The sequence below is a fragment of the Chlorocebus sabaeus genome, chromosome X (genome assembly GCF_047675955.1).
Source record: "Chlorocebus sabaeus isolate Y175 chromosome X, mChlSab1.0.hap1, whole genome shotgun sequence".
In the NCBI taxonomy this organism is placed as follows: domain Eukaryota; kingdom Metazoa; phylum Chordata; class Mammalia; order Primates; family Cercopithecidae; genus Chlorocebus; species Chlorocebus sabaeus.
In genome coordinates this window covers 32372399-32389231 of record NC_132933.1, presented here as the reverse complement: position 1 = coordinate 32389231, position 16833 = coordinate 32372399, and the positions used below count along the sequence as shown (strand labels likewise).

At 36.7% G+C, this 16833-nt stretch overlaps 1 protein-coding gene across 1 annotated transcript; it reads right to left on the bottom strand.

The window, feature by feature from the left end:
- Positions 1–3211: 3211 nt before the first annotated feature.
- Positions 3212–3852, bottom strand: LOC103247367 (myosin light polypeptide 6). The gene has a single exon (XM_008019469.3). The coding sequence runs from the start codon at positions 3809–3811 to the stop codon at positions 3356–3358; it is 456 nt and encodes a 151-aa protein (XP_008017660.2). The 5' UTR covers positions 3812–3852; the 3' UTR covers positions 3212–3355.
- Between the last annotated feature and the right edge of the window lie 12981 nt (positions 3853–16833).

Here is a 16833-nt window from a genome sequence, read left to right as displayed (position 1 = left end):
CAGTTGTTATCTTCTATCTTTTTGATGATAGCCATCTTAATAGGCAGAAGGAGATACCTCATGGTCATTTTAATTTGCATTACCCTTATGATTAATGATGTTGGGCATCTTTTCATACAGCTGTTGGCCATTTGTATGTCTTTGAAAAAATATCTATTCAGGTTCTTTATCCTTTTTTTGAATTGGGTTATTAGTTTGCTTGCCATTAAATTGAGTTTCCTTATGTATATTAGATAGTAACCCCTTACCAGGTATATGATTTGCAAGTTTTTTTCTCATTCTGTTATTTCATTGATTATGTTCATGCTGTGCAGAAACTTTTTAGTTTGATGTGGTCCCACTTGTTTATTTTTGCTTTTGTTACCTATACTTTTGGTGTCCTATCCAAAAAAATCATTGTGAAGACCAATGTCAAGAAGCTTTCCCCGCTCCATGTTTTCTTATAGGATTTTTACAGTTTCAGGTTTTATGTTTAAGTCTTGAATTGATTTCGAGTTTATGTATAGTTTAAGGTAAGGTCTAATTCCATTCTTTTGTATGTGGTATCCCATTTTCCTACCACCATTTATTGAAGAGACTATCCTTTCCCCATATGTGGCGACTTGGTGAAAGAATAGTTGACTGCGTATGCATATGTTTATTTCTGAGCTCTATATTCTATTCCATTGGTCTGTGTACTTGGTTTTATGTCACGACTATGTTGTTTGATTACTATTACTTTGTAATACCATTTGAAATCAGAAACTGATTACTCCAACTTAATTTCTCTTGCAGGAGATTGCTTTAAATAATCAGAGTCTTTTGTGTGGTTCCAAATGAATTTTTTTTTTTTTTAAGAGTCTTGCCCTGTTGCCCAGGCTGGTGTGATCTCGGCTCACTGCAACCTCTGCCTTCCAGGTTCAGGCGATTCTCCTGCCTTCCAGGTTCAGACGATTCTTCTGCCTCAGCCTCCCAAATAGCTGGGATTACAGGCATGTGCCACCACACCCAGCTAATTTTTTTTATCTTTGGTAGAGAGAGGGTTTCACCATGTTGGCCAGGCTGGTCGTGAACTCCTGACCTTGTGATTCACCCGCCTTGGCCTCCCAAAGTGATGGGATTACAGGCATGAGCCACCATGCCCAGCCGATTCCAAGTGAATTTTAGGATTGCTTTCTCTTTCTCTGAGAAAAATACCATTGGAATATTGATAGACACTTTACTGAATTTGTAGATTGCTTTGGGTAGTATAGACATTTTAACAATATTAATTCTTCCCAACCATGAGCAAGGGATATCTTTTATTTATTTATTTGTGTGCTCAATTTATTTCATTGATGTTAATAGATTTAAATGTCTAGATCTTTTACATATCTATATCTATATCTATATCTATATATCTGACCACAATGGAATAAAACTAGAAATCAACAATTAGAGGAATTCTGGAAACTATACAAATATATGGGAATTCAGCTGGGCACAGTGACTCATACCCGTAATCCCAGTACTTTGGGAGGCCGAGGCAGATGGATCACTTGAGGTCAGGAGTTCGAGACCAGCCTGGCCAATGTGGTGAAACCCCATCTCTACTAAAAATACAAAAATTAACCAGGCGTGGTGGCTCATGCCTGTAGTTCCAGATACTCGAGAGGCTGAGGCAGGATAATCGTTTGAACCTGGGAGGTGGAGGTTGCATTGAACTTAGATCGTGCCACTGCATTCCCGCCTGGGTGACAGTGTCAGACTGTGTCTCAAAAACAAAACAAAACACAAATATATGGGAATTAAATATTGTGATCTGAATGACCAGTCAGTCAGTGAAGAAAATAAGAAAATTGAAAAATTTTAGCAAGGTCTCACAATACAAAATCAATGTGCAAAATTTACTAGCATTCCTATAAAACAACTACAGTCAAGCCGAGAGTCAAATTAGGAATGCAATCTCATTCACAATTGCTATTAAAAAAATACCTAGGAATACAGCCAATCATATAAATGAAAGCTCTCTACAAGGTGAACTACAAAACAGTGCTCAAAGAAGTCAGAGATGACACAAACAAATGGATAAACATTTCGTGCTAATAGATAGGAAGAATCGATATTGTTAAAATGGCCATAGTGCCAAAATAATATAGAATCAATGCTATTCCTATTAAACTATCATTGACATTCTTTACAGAATGAGAAAAAACTGTTTCAAAATTTATATGGAACCAAAAAAGTGCAAATAGCCAAAGTAATCCTAAGCAAAAAGAACAAAGCTTGAAGACATGCTACTTGACTTCTAATTATACTATAGGCATACTGTAACCAAATCAGCATGGTACTATTACAAGAACAGACACATAGATCAATGGTACAGAATAGAGAGCTCAGAAATAAGACCACACCTGCAATTATCTGATCTCTGACAAACCTAACAAAAACAAGCAGTGGGGAAAGTAATCCTTATTTAATAAATGGTGCTGGGATAACTGGCTAGCCATATGCAGAAGATTTAAACTTGACCCCTTACACCATATAAAAAATTAACTCAAGATAGATTAAAGACTTAAATGTAAAATCAAGGCTATAAAAACCCTGGAAGACAGTCTATGCAATATCATTCTGCATATAGATATGGGCAAATATTTCAAAACGAAGACATCAAGAGTAATTGCAACAAAATCAAAAATGGACAAATGGGATCCTATTAACTAAAGACCTTCTGCACAGAAAAAGAAACTATCAAGAGAAAGAGCATACAACCTATAGAATTACAGAAAATTTTTCATACTATGCATCTGACAAAAGTCTATGAAGAACTTAAATTTATTAAACAATTAAAAAGTGGGCAAATGACATGAACAAATACTTTTCAAAATAAGACATACATGCAACCAATGATAATATGAAAAAAAGTTCAACATCACGGATTATTAGAGAAATGCAAATCAAAACCACAATGAGATAACATGTCACAACCGTCAGAATGGCTATTATTATTTTTTATTATTATTTCAATAGTTCTTGGGGGAAAAGGTAGTATTTGGTTACAGAGATAAGTTCTTTAGTGCTAATTTCTGAGATTTTGATGCACCCACCATCTGAACAGTGTACACTGTACTCAATGGGTAGTCTTTAATCCTTCACCTTCCTTCTACCCTTCCTGACTGAGTCCCCAAAGTTTATTGTATCATTCTTTTTTTTTTTTTTTTTTTTTTTTTTTTTTGAGGGCCCAGAGAGCAAGTTTATTTGGTGAATGCTGATGGCAAACATCATCCAAGAGAGACAAGATGGGAAAAGTGCTGAGACAAGAGAGCCTAGGGAAACTTCAGGATAGATACAAAATTCACACAGGGAAAGGCACGGAGTCAGGAGACTGGGAGGGTCCTCAGCCATTCAGCACCATGCGGACGAGCTCTTCATAGTTGATACAACCATTGCTGTCCTCGTGCCCTGCCACCAGCATCTCTACTTCTTCCTCTGTCATCTTCTCACCCAGTGTGACAAGAACATGCCGGATTTCAGCACCCATGACGGTGCCATTTCCTTCCTTGTCAAACACCTGAAGTCCTTTGACATAATCCTCATAGGTGCCCTGGTCCTTGTTCTTGGCCACTGTCTGCAGCATGGGCAGAAAGTGCTCAAAGTCAAGCACCTTCACATTCATCTCATCACTCTTGGGGTTCCCCAGGACCTTGAGCATCTCGGCGTTGGTAGGGTTCTGGCCCAGGGCCCTCATCACGTCCCCACACTGGCTGTACAGGATCTTGCCATCACCTGTTCGGTCAAACAGCTGGAAGGCCTCCTTGAACTCTGCAGTCTGGTCTTCGGTGAAGTCCCACATCTTGACTGCTCAGCTCTGCGGGACCTTTTCCTGCAGTAATGGCCTATTGTATCATTCTTATGCCTTTGTGTCCTCATAGCTTAACTCCCACTTATAAGTAACATACCATGTTTGATTTTCCATTCCTGAGTTATTTCATTTCGAATAATGGTCTCCAACTCCATCCGGTTTGCTGAAATTGCTATTATTTTGTTCCTTTTAATGGCTGGGTAGTATTCTATGTTGTATATATACACATCACATTTTCTTTATTTACTTGTTGATCAGTGAGCATTTGGGCTGGTTCTGTATTTTTGGAATCGTGAATTGTGCTGCCGTAAATGTGTGTGTGCAAGTATCTTTTTCATATAATGACTTATTTTCCTCTGGGTGGATACCCAGTAGTAGGATTGCTGGATCAAATGGTAGATCTACTTTTAATACTTCAAGGAATCTCCATACTGTTTTCCATAGTGGTTGTATTAGTTTACATTCCCATCAGCAGTGTAAAAGTATTCCCTTTTCACCACATCCATGCCAATATCTATTATTTTTTGATTTTTTAATTATGGCCATTCTTGCAAGAGTAAGCTTGTATCACATTGTGGTTTTGATTTGCATTTCCCTAATAGTGATGTTGAGCATTTTTTCATATGCGTATTGGCCACTTACATATATATTTTGAGAATTGTCTATTCATGTCCTTAGCCTACTTTTTGATGTGATTATTATTTTTTTTCTTGCTGATTTGAGATCCTTGTAGATTCTGGATATTAATCCTTTGCCAGATATATATATATTGTGAAGATTTTCTTCCACTCTCTGGGTTGTCAGTTTACTCTGTTGATTATTTCTTTTGCTCTGCAGAAGTTTTTTGGTTAAGTCCCATCTATTTATCTTTGTTTTTGTTGCATTTGCTTTTGGGTTCATGGTCATGAACTCTCTGCCTAATCCAATGTCTAGAAGAGTTTTTCTGAGATTATCTTCTAGAATTTTTATGGTTTCAGGTCTTAGAGTTAAGTCTTTGATCCATATTTTGTTGATTTTTGTATAAGGTGAGAGATCCAGTTTCATTCTTCTACATGTGGCTTGCTAATTATCCCAGCATCATTTTTTTGAGTAGGGTGTCCTTTCCCCACATTATGTTTTTGTTTGCTCTGTCAAAGATGAGTTGGCTGTAAGTATTTGGCTTTATTTCTGTGTTCTCTATTCTGTTCCATTGGACTACATGCCTATTTTTATGCCACTACCATGCTGTTATAGTAATTTTATCCTTATACTTTAAAATCAGGTAATGTGATGCCTCCAGAATTGTTCTTATTGCTTAGTCCTATTTTGGCTATGTGGGGTCTTTGTAGTTTCCTTCTGCATTTTAGGATTTTTTTTTTCTAGTTCTGTGGAGAATGATGATAGTATTTTTCTGGGAATTGCATTGAATTTGTAGTTTGCTTTTGGCAGTATGGTCATTTTCACAACATTGATTCTACCCATCCATGAACATGAGGTATGTTCCCATTTGTTTGTGTCATGTATGATTTCTTTCAACTGTGTTTTGTAGTTTTTTTTTTGGTAGAGATCTTTTTGGTTAGGTGTATTCCTAAGCATTGTTTTTTTTTTTTTTTTTTTTTTTTTTTGTAAGTATTGTGAGAGACATTGAGTTTTGATTTGATTCTCAACTTGGTCACAGTTTGTGTATAGCAGTGCTGCTGATTTGTGTACATTGATTTTGTATTCTGAAACTTTACTGAATTCATTTATCAGATCCAGAAGATTTTTAGATGAGTCTTTAGGGTTTTCTAAGTATACGATCATATCATTGGTGAACAGGGACAGTTTGACTTTCTCCTTTTCAGTTTGGATGCCCTTTATTTTTTTGTCTTGTCCGACTTCTCTGGTTAGGACTTCAGTACTATGTTGAATAGAAGTGGTGAAACTGGGCACCCCAGTCTTGTTCCAGTTCTCAGGGGGAATGCTTTCAGCTTTTTCCTGTTTAGTATAATGTTGTCTGTGTGTTTGTCATAAATGGCTTTTATTACTTTAAGGTATTTTTCTGAGGGCTTTAATCATAAAGTGATGCTGGATTTTGTCAGATGCTTTTTCTGTGTCTTTTGAGATGACCATATGATTTTTGTTTTTAATTCTGTTTATGTGGTGTATCACATTTATTGACTTGTTTATGTTAAACAATCCCTGAATCATTGGTATGAAACCCACTTGATCATGGTGGGTTGTCTTTTTGATATGCTGTTGGATTCGGTTAGCTAGTATTTAGTAGAGGATTTTTGCATTTATGTTCATCCGAGATATTGGTCTGTAGTTTATTATTGTTGTTGTTGTTGTTGTTATGTCTTATTCTGGCTCGGGTTTTTGGGTAATACTGACTTCATAGAATGGTTTAGGGAGGATTCTCTTTTTCTCTACCTTTTGGCATAGTTTCAGTAGGATTTTTACCAATTCTTCTTTGAATGTCTGGTAGAATTCAGCTGTGAATGCATCTAGTCCTGGAATTTATTTTCTTAGCAGTTTTTTTAAATTTCCATTTCGATCTCACTGCTTGTTATTGGTCTTTTCAGGGTTTCTAGTTCTTCCTGGTTTAATCTAGGAGGGTTGTGTGTTTCCATGAATTTATTCATTTCCTGTAGGTTTTCTAGTTTGTATGCATAATGGTGTTCATAGTAGCCTTGAATGATCTTTCGCATTTCTGTCGTATCAGTTATAATATATCCAGTTTCTATACTAATTGAGCTTATTTGGATCTTCTCTCTTCTTTTCATGGTTAATCTCACTAGTGGTCTATCCATTCTGTTTATTGTTTCAAAGAACCAGCTTTTTGTTTCATTTATCTTCTGTGTTTTTTGTTTCAATTTCATTTAATTCTGTTCTGATCTTTGTTATTTCTTTTCTTTTCCTGGGTTTGGGTTTGGATTGTTCCTGTTTCTCTAGTTCCTTGAGGTGTGACCTTAGATTGTCTATTTGTGCTCTTTCAGACTTTTCGATGGAGGCATCTAAGGCTATGAACTTTCCTCTTAGCATTGCTTTTGCTTTATCCCAGAGGTGCTGGGAACAAGCCCTAAGCCTGTCGTAAACAGGCCTTAAAGAAACTGGCCATAAACAGGATTTATGCAGCAATGTGACATGCTCATGATGGCTATCACGCACACTGCTAGAAGTTGTTGGTTTACTAGAGCAGGGCAAGGAACACCTGGCCCTCCTGGAGTGGAAAACTGCTGTGCCTTAACAACATGTCTTTGCTGTAGATAATCAGCCAGAGCCTGCTTCTCTACTCCTTGCTAAAAATGCTTTGTTTCTGGTAAGGAATGCTTTTAGTTAATCTATGATTTATAGAAGCAATGCATATCACTGGCTTACTGTCAATAAATATGTGGGTCAAACTCTGTTTGTGGCTCTCAGCTCTGAAGGCTATCAGCCCCCTGCTTCCCACTTTGCACTCTATTTCTGTGTCTTTGTCTTCAATTCTTCTAGCACCGTTGGGTTGGGGTTTCCATGACCGAGCTGGTCTCAGTACAGAGGTTTTGATAAGTTGTGTCACTATTATTGTTCAGTCCAAAGAATCTTTAAATTTCCATCTTGATTTCACTGTTGACCCAATGATCGTTCAAGAATAGATTATTTAATTTCCGTGTATTTACGTGGTTTCTTTTGGAGTTGATATCCAATTTTATTCCACTGTGGTCTGAGAGAGTACTTGATATAAGTTTGATTTTCCTAAACTTATTGATACTTGTTTTGTCGCCTATCATATGGTCTGCTTTGGAGAATGTTCCATGTGTTATTGAATAGAATGTATATTCTTCTGTTATTGGGTGGAATGTTCTATAAATATCTGTTGGGTCCATTTGTTCCAGGGTATAGGTTAAGTACACTTTTTGTTGTTGTTGTTGACTCTCTGTCTTGATGACCTGTATAGTGCTGTTGGTGGAGTATTGAATTCCCTCACTATTATTGTTTTGCCATCTATCTCATTTCTTAGGTCTAGTAGTAATTGTTTTAAAAATTTGGGAGCACCAGTGTCAGGTGGATATATATTTAGGATTGTGTTATTTTCCTATTGGACTAGTACTTTTATCATTATATAATGTTCTGCTTTGTCTTTTTTAACTGTTTTTTCTTTAAAGTCTGTTTTGTCTGATATAAGAATAGTTACTTCTGCTCACTTTTGGTGTCCATTTGCAAGGAATATCTTTTTCCACCCCTTTACCTTAAGCTTATGTGAATCCTTATGTGTTAGGTGAGTCTCTTGAAGATGGTATATATTTGGATGATGACTTCTTATCCAGAATCACTATTACTAAAAGTTTAAAAAATAACAGATGCTGGTGAGGTTGCAGAGAAAAAGGAATGCTTATACACTGTTTGTGGGAGTGTAAATTCATTCAACCATTGTGGAAGACAGTGTGGAAATTTCGCAAGGACCTAAAAACAAAAATGCCATTTGACCCATCAATCCCATTAATGGATACATATTCAAAGGAATATAAATTGTTCTATTAAAAAGACACATGTATGCTTATGTTCTTTGCAGCACTATTCACAGTAGCAGAGACATGGAATCAACCTAAATGCCCATGAACGGTAGGTTGGATTTTTAAAAAGTGGTAAATATATACCATGGTTCACTATGCAGCCATAAAAAACAAAATGGTCATGTCCATTGCAGGGACATGGGTGGATCTGGAGGCTATCATTCTTAGCAAACTAACACGGGACTCTAAAATCAAATAGTACGTGTTCTCACTTATAAGAGGAGCTAAATGATGAGAACATATTGACACATGTAAGGGAACAACACACACTGGGGCCTATCAGAGGGTGGAGGGTGGGAGGAGGGAAAGGATAAAGAAAAATAACTAATAGGTACTAGACTCACTACATGTATGACAAAATAATCTGTACAACAAACACTCATGACACAAGATTACCTACGCAACAAACCTGCACATGTACCCCTGAACTTAAAATTTAAAAAAACTTAAAAAATACAGGCCAGTATCAATGATGAATATTGATGCAAAAATCCTCAACAAGACACTAGCAAACCAAATTTACCAATACATTAAAAAGATCATTCATCATGACCAAGTGGTATTTATCCCTGTGATGCAAGTATGATTCGACATTCACAAATAAATTAAAGTGATATGTCATAATAACAGAAGGAAGGACGAAAACCACATGATAATTCAATTGATGCTGAAAAAGCATTTAATAAAATTCAACATTCCTTCATGATAAAAACCCTCAAGTGACTGGGTACAGAAGTAACATATTTAAAGCCATATATGACAGATCCACAGCTAGTATCACACAAAATGGGAAAAACAAATTCTTTTTTTAAGATCTGAAACACAACAAGGATACTGACTTTCACCACTGTTATCAACATAGTACTGGTAGTCCTAAGTAGAGTAATCAAAAATGAGGGGAAAAAAGGGCATCCAAATTAGAAAGGAAGAATTCAAATTCTTTGTTTTAGATGATATGATCTTATACTTGCAGAAACCTAAACCTCAACAAAAACTATTAGAATTGATAAATTCAGTAAAATTAAAGAATACAAAATCAACATACAAAAATCAGTAGCATTTCTATATGCCAACACTGAACAATCTGAAAAGGAAATGACAAAAGTAATTTTATTCATAATAACCACACATAAGATTAAATATTTAGGAATTACCACAACCAATGAAGTGAAATATCTATATAATGAAAACTATAAAACACAAAAGAAAATTGAAGAGGACACAAAAAATAAGATATTTTATGTTCTTGTATTGGAAGAATCAATGTTTTTAAAAGTTGCATACTGTGCATTCAATGCAATTCCTGTCCAAATACCAATGACATTACTTACAGAAATAGAAAAAAGAATCCTAATATTTATATGGAACCACAAAAGTCCCAGAATAACCAAAGTTTTTCTGAGCAAAATGGACAAAACTAAAGGAATCATATTACCTGCTTCAAATTATACTGCAGAGCTATAGTAACCCAAACACTATGGTACTGGCATAAAAAAAGACACATACATTAATGGAACAGAATAGAGAACCCGGACACAAATCCACACACCTACAGTGAACTCATTTTTAACAAAGGTGTCAAGAACTTATACTGGGGAAAAGACAGTCTCTTCAATAAATGGTGCTGGAAAAACTGGATATCCATATGCAGAAGAACAAAACTAGACTCCCTTTTCTTGCCATATACAGAAACCAAATCAAAATGGATTAAAGGCTTAAATCTAAGACTGCACCCTGTGAAACTACTACAAGAAAACTTGGGGGAAACTCTCCAGAGCACTGATCTGGGAAAAAAAATTCCTTAAGCAACATCCCACAAGCACAGGCAACCAAAGCAAAAATGGACAAATGGGATTAAGTTAAAAGCCTCTTTACAGCTAAGGAAACAACAAAATGATGATACAACCCACAGAATAGGTGAAAATATTTGCAAACTACCTATCTGGCAAGGTGTTGGTAACCAGAATATATAATAAACTCAAACAATTCTGTAGAATAAAAGATATTAATTTGATCAAAAATGTGCAAAAAATTTTAATAGACATTTCTCAAAAGGAGACATACAAGTAGCAAACAGGCATAAGAAAATGTGCTCAATATCATTGATTATCAGAGAAATGTACATTGAAACTCCCATATGATATCATCTCACCTTAATTAAAATGGCTTCTATCCAAAACTCAGCCAATAACAAATGCTGGTGAGGATGTGGAGAAAAGGGAAGACTCCCACTCTGTTGGTGAGAATGTAAAATAGTACAACTACTATGGAGAACATTTTGGAGAATCCAACAATCCCACTGTGGAGCATATAACCAAAGAAAGGAAATAAGTATCTGCACTCCCATGTTTGTTGAAAGACTGTTCACAATAGCCAAGATTTGGAAGCAACTTAAGCGTCCATCAACAGATTAATGGATAAAGAAAATATTGTACCTATACACAATGTAGTATTATTTAGTCATTAAAAATATCAAAATGGGTGGAACCAGAGATCATTATGTTAAGTGAAATGAGCCAGGCACAGAGAGACAAACATCACATGTTCTAATTTATTTGTGGGGTCTAAAAATAAAAACAATTGAACTCATGGACATAGAGAGTAGAAGGGTGGTTGCCAGAAGCTGGGAAGGGTAGTAGCAGAGGACCGGGAGGGGAATGTGGGGATAGTTAATGGGTACAAAAACATAGAAAGAATGAATAAGGTCTACATTTGATAGCACGACAGGGTTACTATAATCAATAATAACTTAATTGTACATTTAAAAATAACAAAAAGGTGCAATTGAACTGTAACACAAAGGATAAGTGCTTGAGGGGATGGATTCCTTATTCTCCATGATGTGATTGGTACGCATTGCATGCCTATATCAGAACATCTTATGTACCCCACAAAAATATACCTACCGTTTACCCACAATAATTTATTTTAAAAATTAAAAATTGTTAACAGTAAATACATTGAAGTGAAAAAAAATATATGTATGATATATTTTCAATCATCTCAAATTTGTTAGACCTGCTTTTGGACTTATATATTCTCTATCATGGAGTATTTTCCTTATGTGCTTAAAAAGACTATAGATTCTGATGCTGTTGAATAGAATGTTCTGTATATGTCTGTTAGGTCTATTTGGTGTATAGTGTTGTTCAAGCCAGTTGTTTTCTTACTCATTTTCTCTTTGGATAATCTGTCCATTGTTGAACATCAGGTACTGAAGTGGACTGTTATTTTATTGCTGTCTATTTCTCCCTTCAGTTCTGTTAATAAATACCTTATATATTATATTTAGGTGCTCCAATATTGCATACATAGATGTATTTGCATTTGTTACATCTTGCTGATGAATTTACCCCTTTATCATTGTATGATGACTTTGTCTATTGTGACAGTTTTTGACTTAAAGTCTGTTTTTTTCTGATATAAGTAAAATAAATATAGCCAACCATGCTCTCTTTTGGTTACTATTTGCATGGAATATCTTTTTCCATTTCTTCACTTTCATCCTCCCTGTGTTCTTAAAAGTAAAGTGAGCCTTCTTACTTAGCATATAGTTGGATTCTAATTTTAAAATCCATTTAGTCACTCTGTTTTCTGATTGGTAAATTTAATTCATTTATATTTAAAGAAATTATTAATAGGTAAGTGTTTATGATTGCCATTTTGTTAATTGCTTTCTGACATTTTGTCATTCCTGTGTCCTTCTTCCTCTATTTCTGTCTTTGTTTGTGATTTATTTCTGTAATGGTATGCACTGATTTCTTTTATCTTTTGTGTATTTACTACACATTTTTTTCTTTGTGATTACCATGAGACTCGTATAAAACATCTTAAAGACTATTACAAGATGTTTTACGAGTCTCATGTTAATCACAAAGATTACTATTATAAGCTGATAACTTTGAACATGTTACAACAACCTTACACTTCAACTTTTTCTTCCCCCCCATTTTATGTTATTGATGCCACACTTCACATCATTTATGTTGTATATACTAAAAAGTTATTACAGTTATAGTTATTTTTCATACCTTTTTCTTTTGACTTTTGTGCTAGAGTCAAGCATGATTTATGTACCACATCATAACGTTAGAGTATATATTTTTTTGAAACACAGTCAGACTGGAGTGCAGTGGCACGATCTTGGCTCACTGCAACCTCCGCCTCCTGGTTTCAAGCGATTCTCCTGCCTCAGCCTCCCCAGTAGTGGGGACTACAGGTGCACCACCATGCCTGGCTAATTTTTGTATTTTTAATAGAGATGGGGTTTCACTATGTTGGCTAGGCTTGTCTAGAACTCCTGATCTCATGATCTGCCTGCCTTGGCCTCCCAAAGTGCTGGGATTATAGGCGTGAGCCACTGCACCCGGCCACATTAGAGTATTCTTAATTTGACTATGTTCGTTATTTGTGAGTTTTATACTTTTCTATATTTTTGTTGTTAGTGTCCTTTCTTTTCAACTTGCAGGCCTTTCTGTAGCATTTCTTGTAAAGCAGGTCTAGGGGTGTTGAATTCCCCTAGCTTTTGTTTGTCTGGGACAGTCTTTATCTCTCCTGCATGTCTGAAGGGCAACTTTGCCAGATAAAGAACTACTGATTAGCAGTTTTATTATTTTATCACTTTGTGTATGTCATCCTACTCTTTTAGCCTGCAGGACTTCTGCTGCAAAATCCTCTGATAGTCCAATGGAAGTTGGTTTGTATGTGACAAGCCTGTTTTCTTTTGCTGCTCTCAAAATTCTCTCTTTGTCTTTGAATTTTGAGAATGTGCTTATTATGTATCTTGAAGAGGTGTCTTTATGTTTAATATATTTGGGGTTCTTTGCCTTCGTAGATCTAGATGTTCACTTCCTTCAGATATGATAATTTTTCTGTCATTATTTACTTCAATAAATTTTCTGCCCCCTATCTGTCTCTATTCTGTTGGGCTGCAAATAATGTGTATATCGGTCCACTTGATTGTGTCTCATAAGTTCTGTATACTTTCTTCATAATTTTTTATTCTTATTTCCTTTTGTTGTTTTTACTGAGTAATTTTGAATAAGCTGTATTTGAACTCATGGATTCTTCTGTTTGATTGAGTCTGCTGTGGAAGATATCTATGGAATATTTCAGTTCAGTCATTGAATCATTGTGTTCTTTAGCTTCAGGATTTCTGCTTGGTTATTTTTTTTTTATTTTTTCTCTTTGTCGTACTTGTTCTGTTCATATAATGTTTTCTTGATTTTGTTTGGTTGTTTATCTTGTACTTTGTTTGTTTTTTAGTTTTTTGTTTATTTTTTAAATTTTTATTGTTTGTTTGTTTTGTTTTGTTTTTTTAATTTTTTCTTGAGACAGGGTCTCACTCTGTTAACCAGGCTTGGGCACAGTGGCATGAACACAGCTCACTTCAGCCTCAACCTTTGAAGCTCAAGTGGTCCTCCTGCCTCAGCTTTCCAAGTAGCTGGGACAAGAAGCTGGGACTATAGGCATGTACCACAATGCCTGGATATATTTATATATTTTTTGAGATGGAGTTTTGCTCTGTCCTCCAGGCTGTAGTGCAGTGGTGTGATCTTGACTTACAGGAACCTCTGCCTCCTGGATTCAAGCAGTTTTCCTGCCTCAGCCTCCCGAGTAGCTAGGATTGCAGGCACCCACCTCCATGAACAGCTAATTTTTGTGTTTTTAGTAGAGACAGCATTTTACCATTTTGGCCAGGCTGGTCTCAAACTCCTGGCCTCAAATGATCTGCCCGCCTTGGCCTCCTAAATTGCTGGTATTACAGGCATGAGCCACCTAAGTTTTAAATATTTTGTAGAGACAGTCTCATCATGTAGCCGAGGCTGGCCTTGATCTCCTGAGCTCAGGCAATCTTCCTGCATTGACCTCTCAAAGTGTTGGGTTTACAGGCATGAGCCATCGTGCCTGGCCTCCCTGAACTTTTAAAGATCATTATTTAAAATTGTTTGTCAGGCATTTCATAGATCTCCATTTTTAGGGTCAGCTACTGGCACTTTATTCTGTTCCTTGGGTGGTGTCATATTTCTTTGATTATTCATGATCCTTGTGGTCTTGTGTTGGTATCTGCACATTTGAAAAAGTAGGCACCTCTTTCAGTCTTTACAAACTGGGTTTGGCAGGGAAACTGACTTTACCAGTCAGCTTGCTTAGAGGTTCTTTTTGGGTCAGCAGATGGAGTCCATGTTCACACTTGGTTCTGGAGTTTTTGGGCAGGCTGGCCTTGTTTTAGGGCCTGGTGCCTAGGTTCACTATAGCTGGCCTTGTGTATGGATCTGCTGGGTCAGGCCTTGAGCTCAAGCCTGTATAGGCAGGCCTGGTATCCTGGTTCTTAGGGTTGAGCCTGGCTCTGAGTACATGGGGTTCAACCTTGCAGGGAGGCAGAACTTGAGCCTGAGCTGGGGAGGGTCAGCTTTGTGTGGGAGTGTGCTTGTGTTTTGGGTCTACAGGAGCCAGTCTGACACCAGAGTATGTCTGGAGCCTGAGACTGTGGGGTCTGGTTTGGACCTGGGTCATAGGGGCTGGCCTGAAGTCTGGGTCCACAGATGCTAGCCTAGAGCCTTGGGCCACAGGAACTTGCCTAGTGTTGAGGTTGGCCTAGGGTCTGGGTCCACAGGTGCTAGTCTGTGTCCATGAAGGCCTAATGGGAGCCTGATGCTGTCTGGGCTAGCTCAACACTGTGGTGGGCCTGAAGCCTTGTTCCACAGAGATGGGCCTGGAGCTTGTGGCTATGGTAACTGGCTTTGTATTGGAGTGGGCCTAGAGCCTAGGTCCATGGGTGCTTTCCTGGTGCTGGGTCTATGGATAAGGTGAATGGTCATCCACTGTCGTTCCTCCATGTGGAGGATGTGTCTCTTCATGCTACACTGTGAGGGCTTTGGGGAGGGGTGGTGTGGTTATTTGTGTAACTGTCTCACACACCACATACCCTTTTCAATGCATCTTATTTTATTTCATTGTTCCACCCAGTTGCTGCAATCACTTACATAGATTCCTTAACTGTTGTGAAAGTACTTTCATGAATGGGTAATTTTTCAAATTGATGTTTCTTTGAGGAGTCCAGCACTGGATGCTCATATTCCAGTATCTTGCTTCATCACTCTTCAATCATTTTCTTTTTAAAAGTAGTAAATATCATATAGTTTGGTTTGCGGAACTGACAGGCAAGTTCTAGCTGACTAATTGATGAAGATGCAGAAGAGGTTGGCAATTTACAATTTTGCAAATTTTAAATAGAAAAATCCCGATTGGAATAATTGAGTTAGGGCCAAATGCACAGACTGTCACATGAAGAGAAGCATGAGTTCTGGAAATACATATATTTGACCCTTTGTGTTTGTTTTGGCCTTCGGCCCTCCTACCTATTAGATGATAGAAGACTTTGGACACTTTGGTAACTTGGGATGGACTCTAATTTCAAATTGCTCTTATCTTAGACTAGTTTTCTTTTTTGATATGGTTTAATGTCTGTGTGCCCAATAAGGAAGTCATTGGCTTGAACAGATTTGTGGCTCGGTGCTGAGGAAAAGTAGAATTGTGGATCTATGCCCAGGATGGATGTGTAGGAACAAACAGTTGGTGGCTGTGAACAAAGAATAATTTTTTACAAGGGAGTATTTCTCAGCATTTGACATCCTCTAATTTGAAGACTTTAGGATTTCTTTTTCTCTTAAATTAATATTTTAAGTTCATTCTTCTTTTAAAATTTCAAAACATAGGTGAGACCAGTAACTCCAACCTCAATTTTTATTGGCACACGTGTGTGTGTGCATGTGTGTGTAAGAGTTCATGTGCATACACATGCATGATCACAAAATAGGTTTTATTCTGTACAAATTGTCTTGAAACTTTTTTTTCTTCACTTATCAAAATGTCTTGGTGCAATATTTATGCCATTGCGTGTATATCTAGCTCATTCCTTTTATTAGCTTTATATTATTCTATAATATAAACATTCTATATTTCATTTGCTGTTCTTTTATTCATGGACACTTTTGTTGTCTTCAAATTTTCAATACTAAAAACAAGACCATAATCAACAATTCTGTGGATGGCCCTGTGTGCATAGATGCAAGTATTGCTATATGGAAGACGCAGAGGAGTTTACTTGCTAACTACAAGCAATTGCAAATTTGCAAGTTGCTTTGGGTGCAAACAATCTTGACAACTACGTATTACTCAGTTGCTCTCCCAAGCCTTTCACAGCATTTACTCTGTATTCCACCCAAACCTTGACAAAATCAGAGTTTTTAATTTTTGCAAATAATAAATGATAAGTACAGATGCTTCTCAACTTAAAATAAGGTTATGTCCTGATAAACCCATTGTAAGTTGAAAATGTATTTAATATGCTTAACATAGCAAACATAATAACTTAGACTAGCCTACCTTAAATATTCTCAGAACACTTGTATTAGCCTACAGTTGGCCAAAATCATCTGGCGACACAGTACACTATAGCATATTAATTGTTTACCCTTGTGATAATGTGGCTGACTG

Coding starts and splice junctions, on each gene's coding strand:
- LOC103247367 (XM_008019469.3), bottom strand. CDS start 3,811: ATGTGGGACTTCACCGAAGACCAGACTGCAGAGTTCAAGGAGGCCTTC.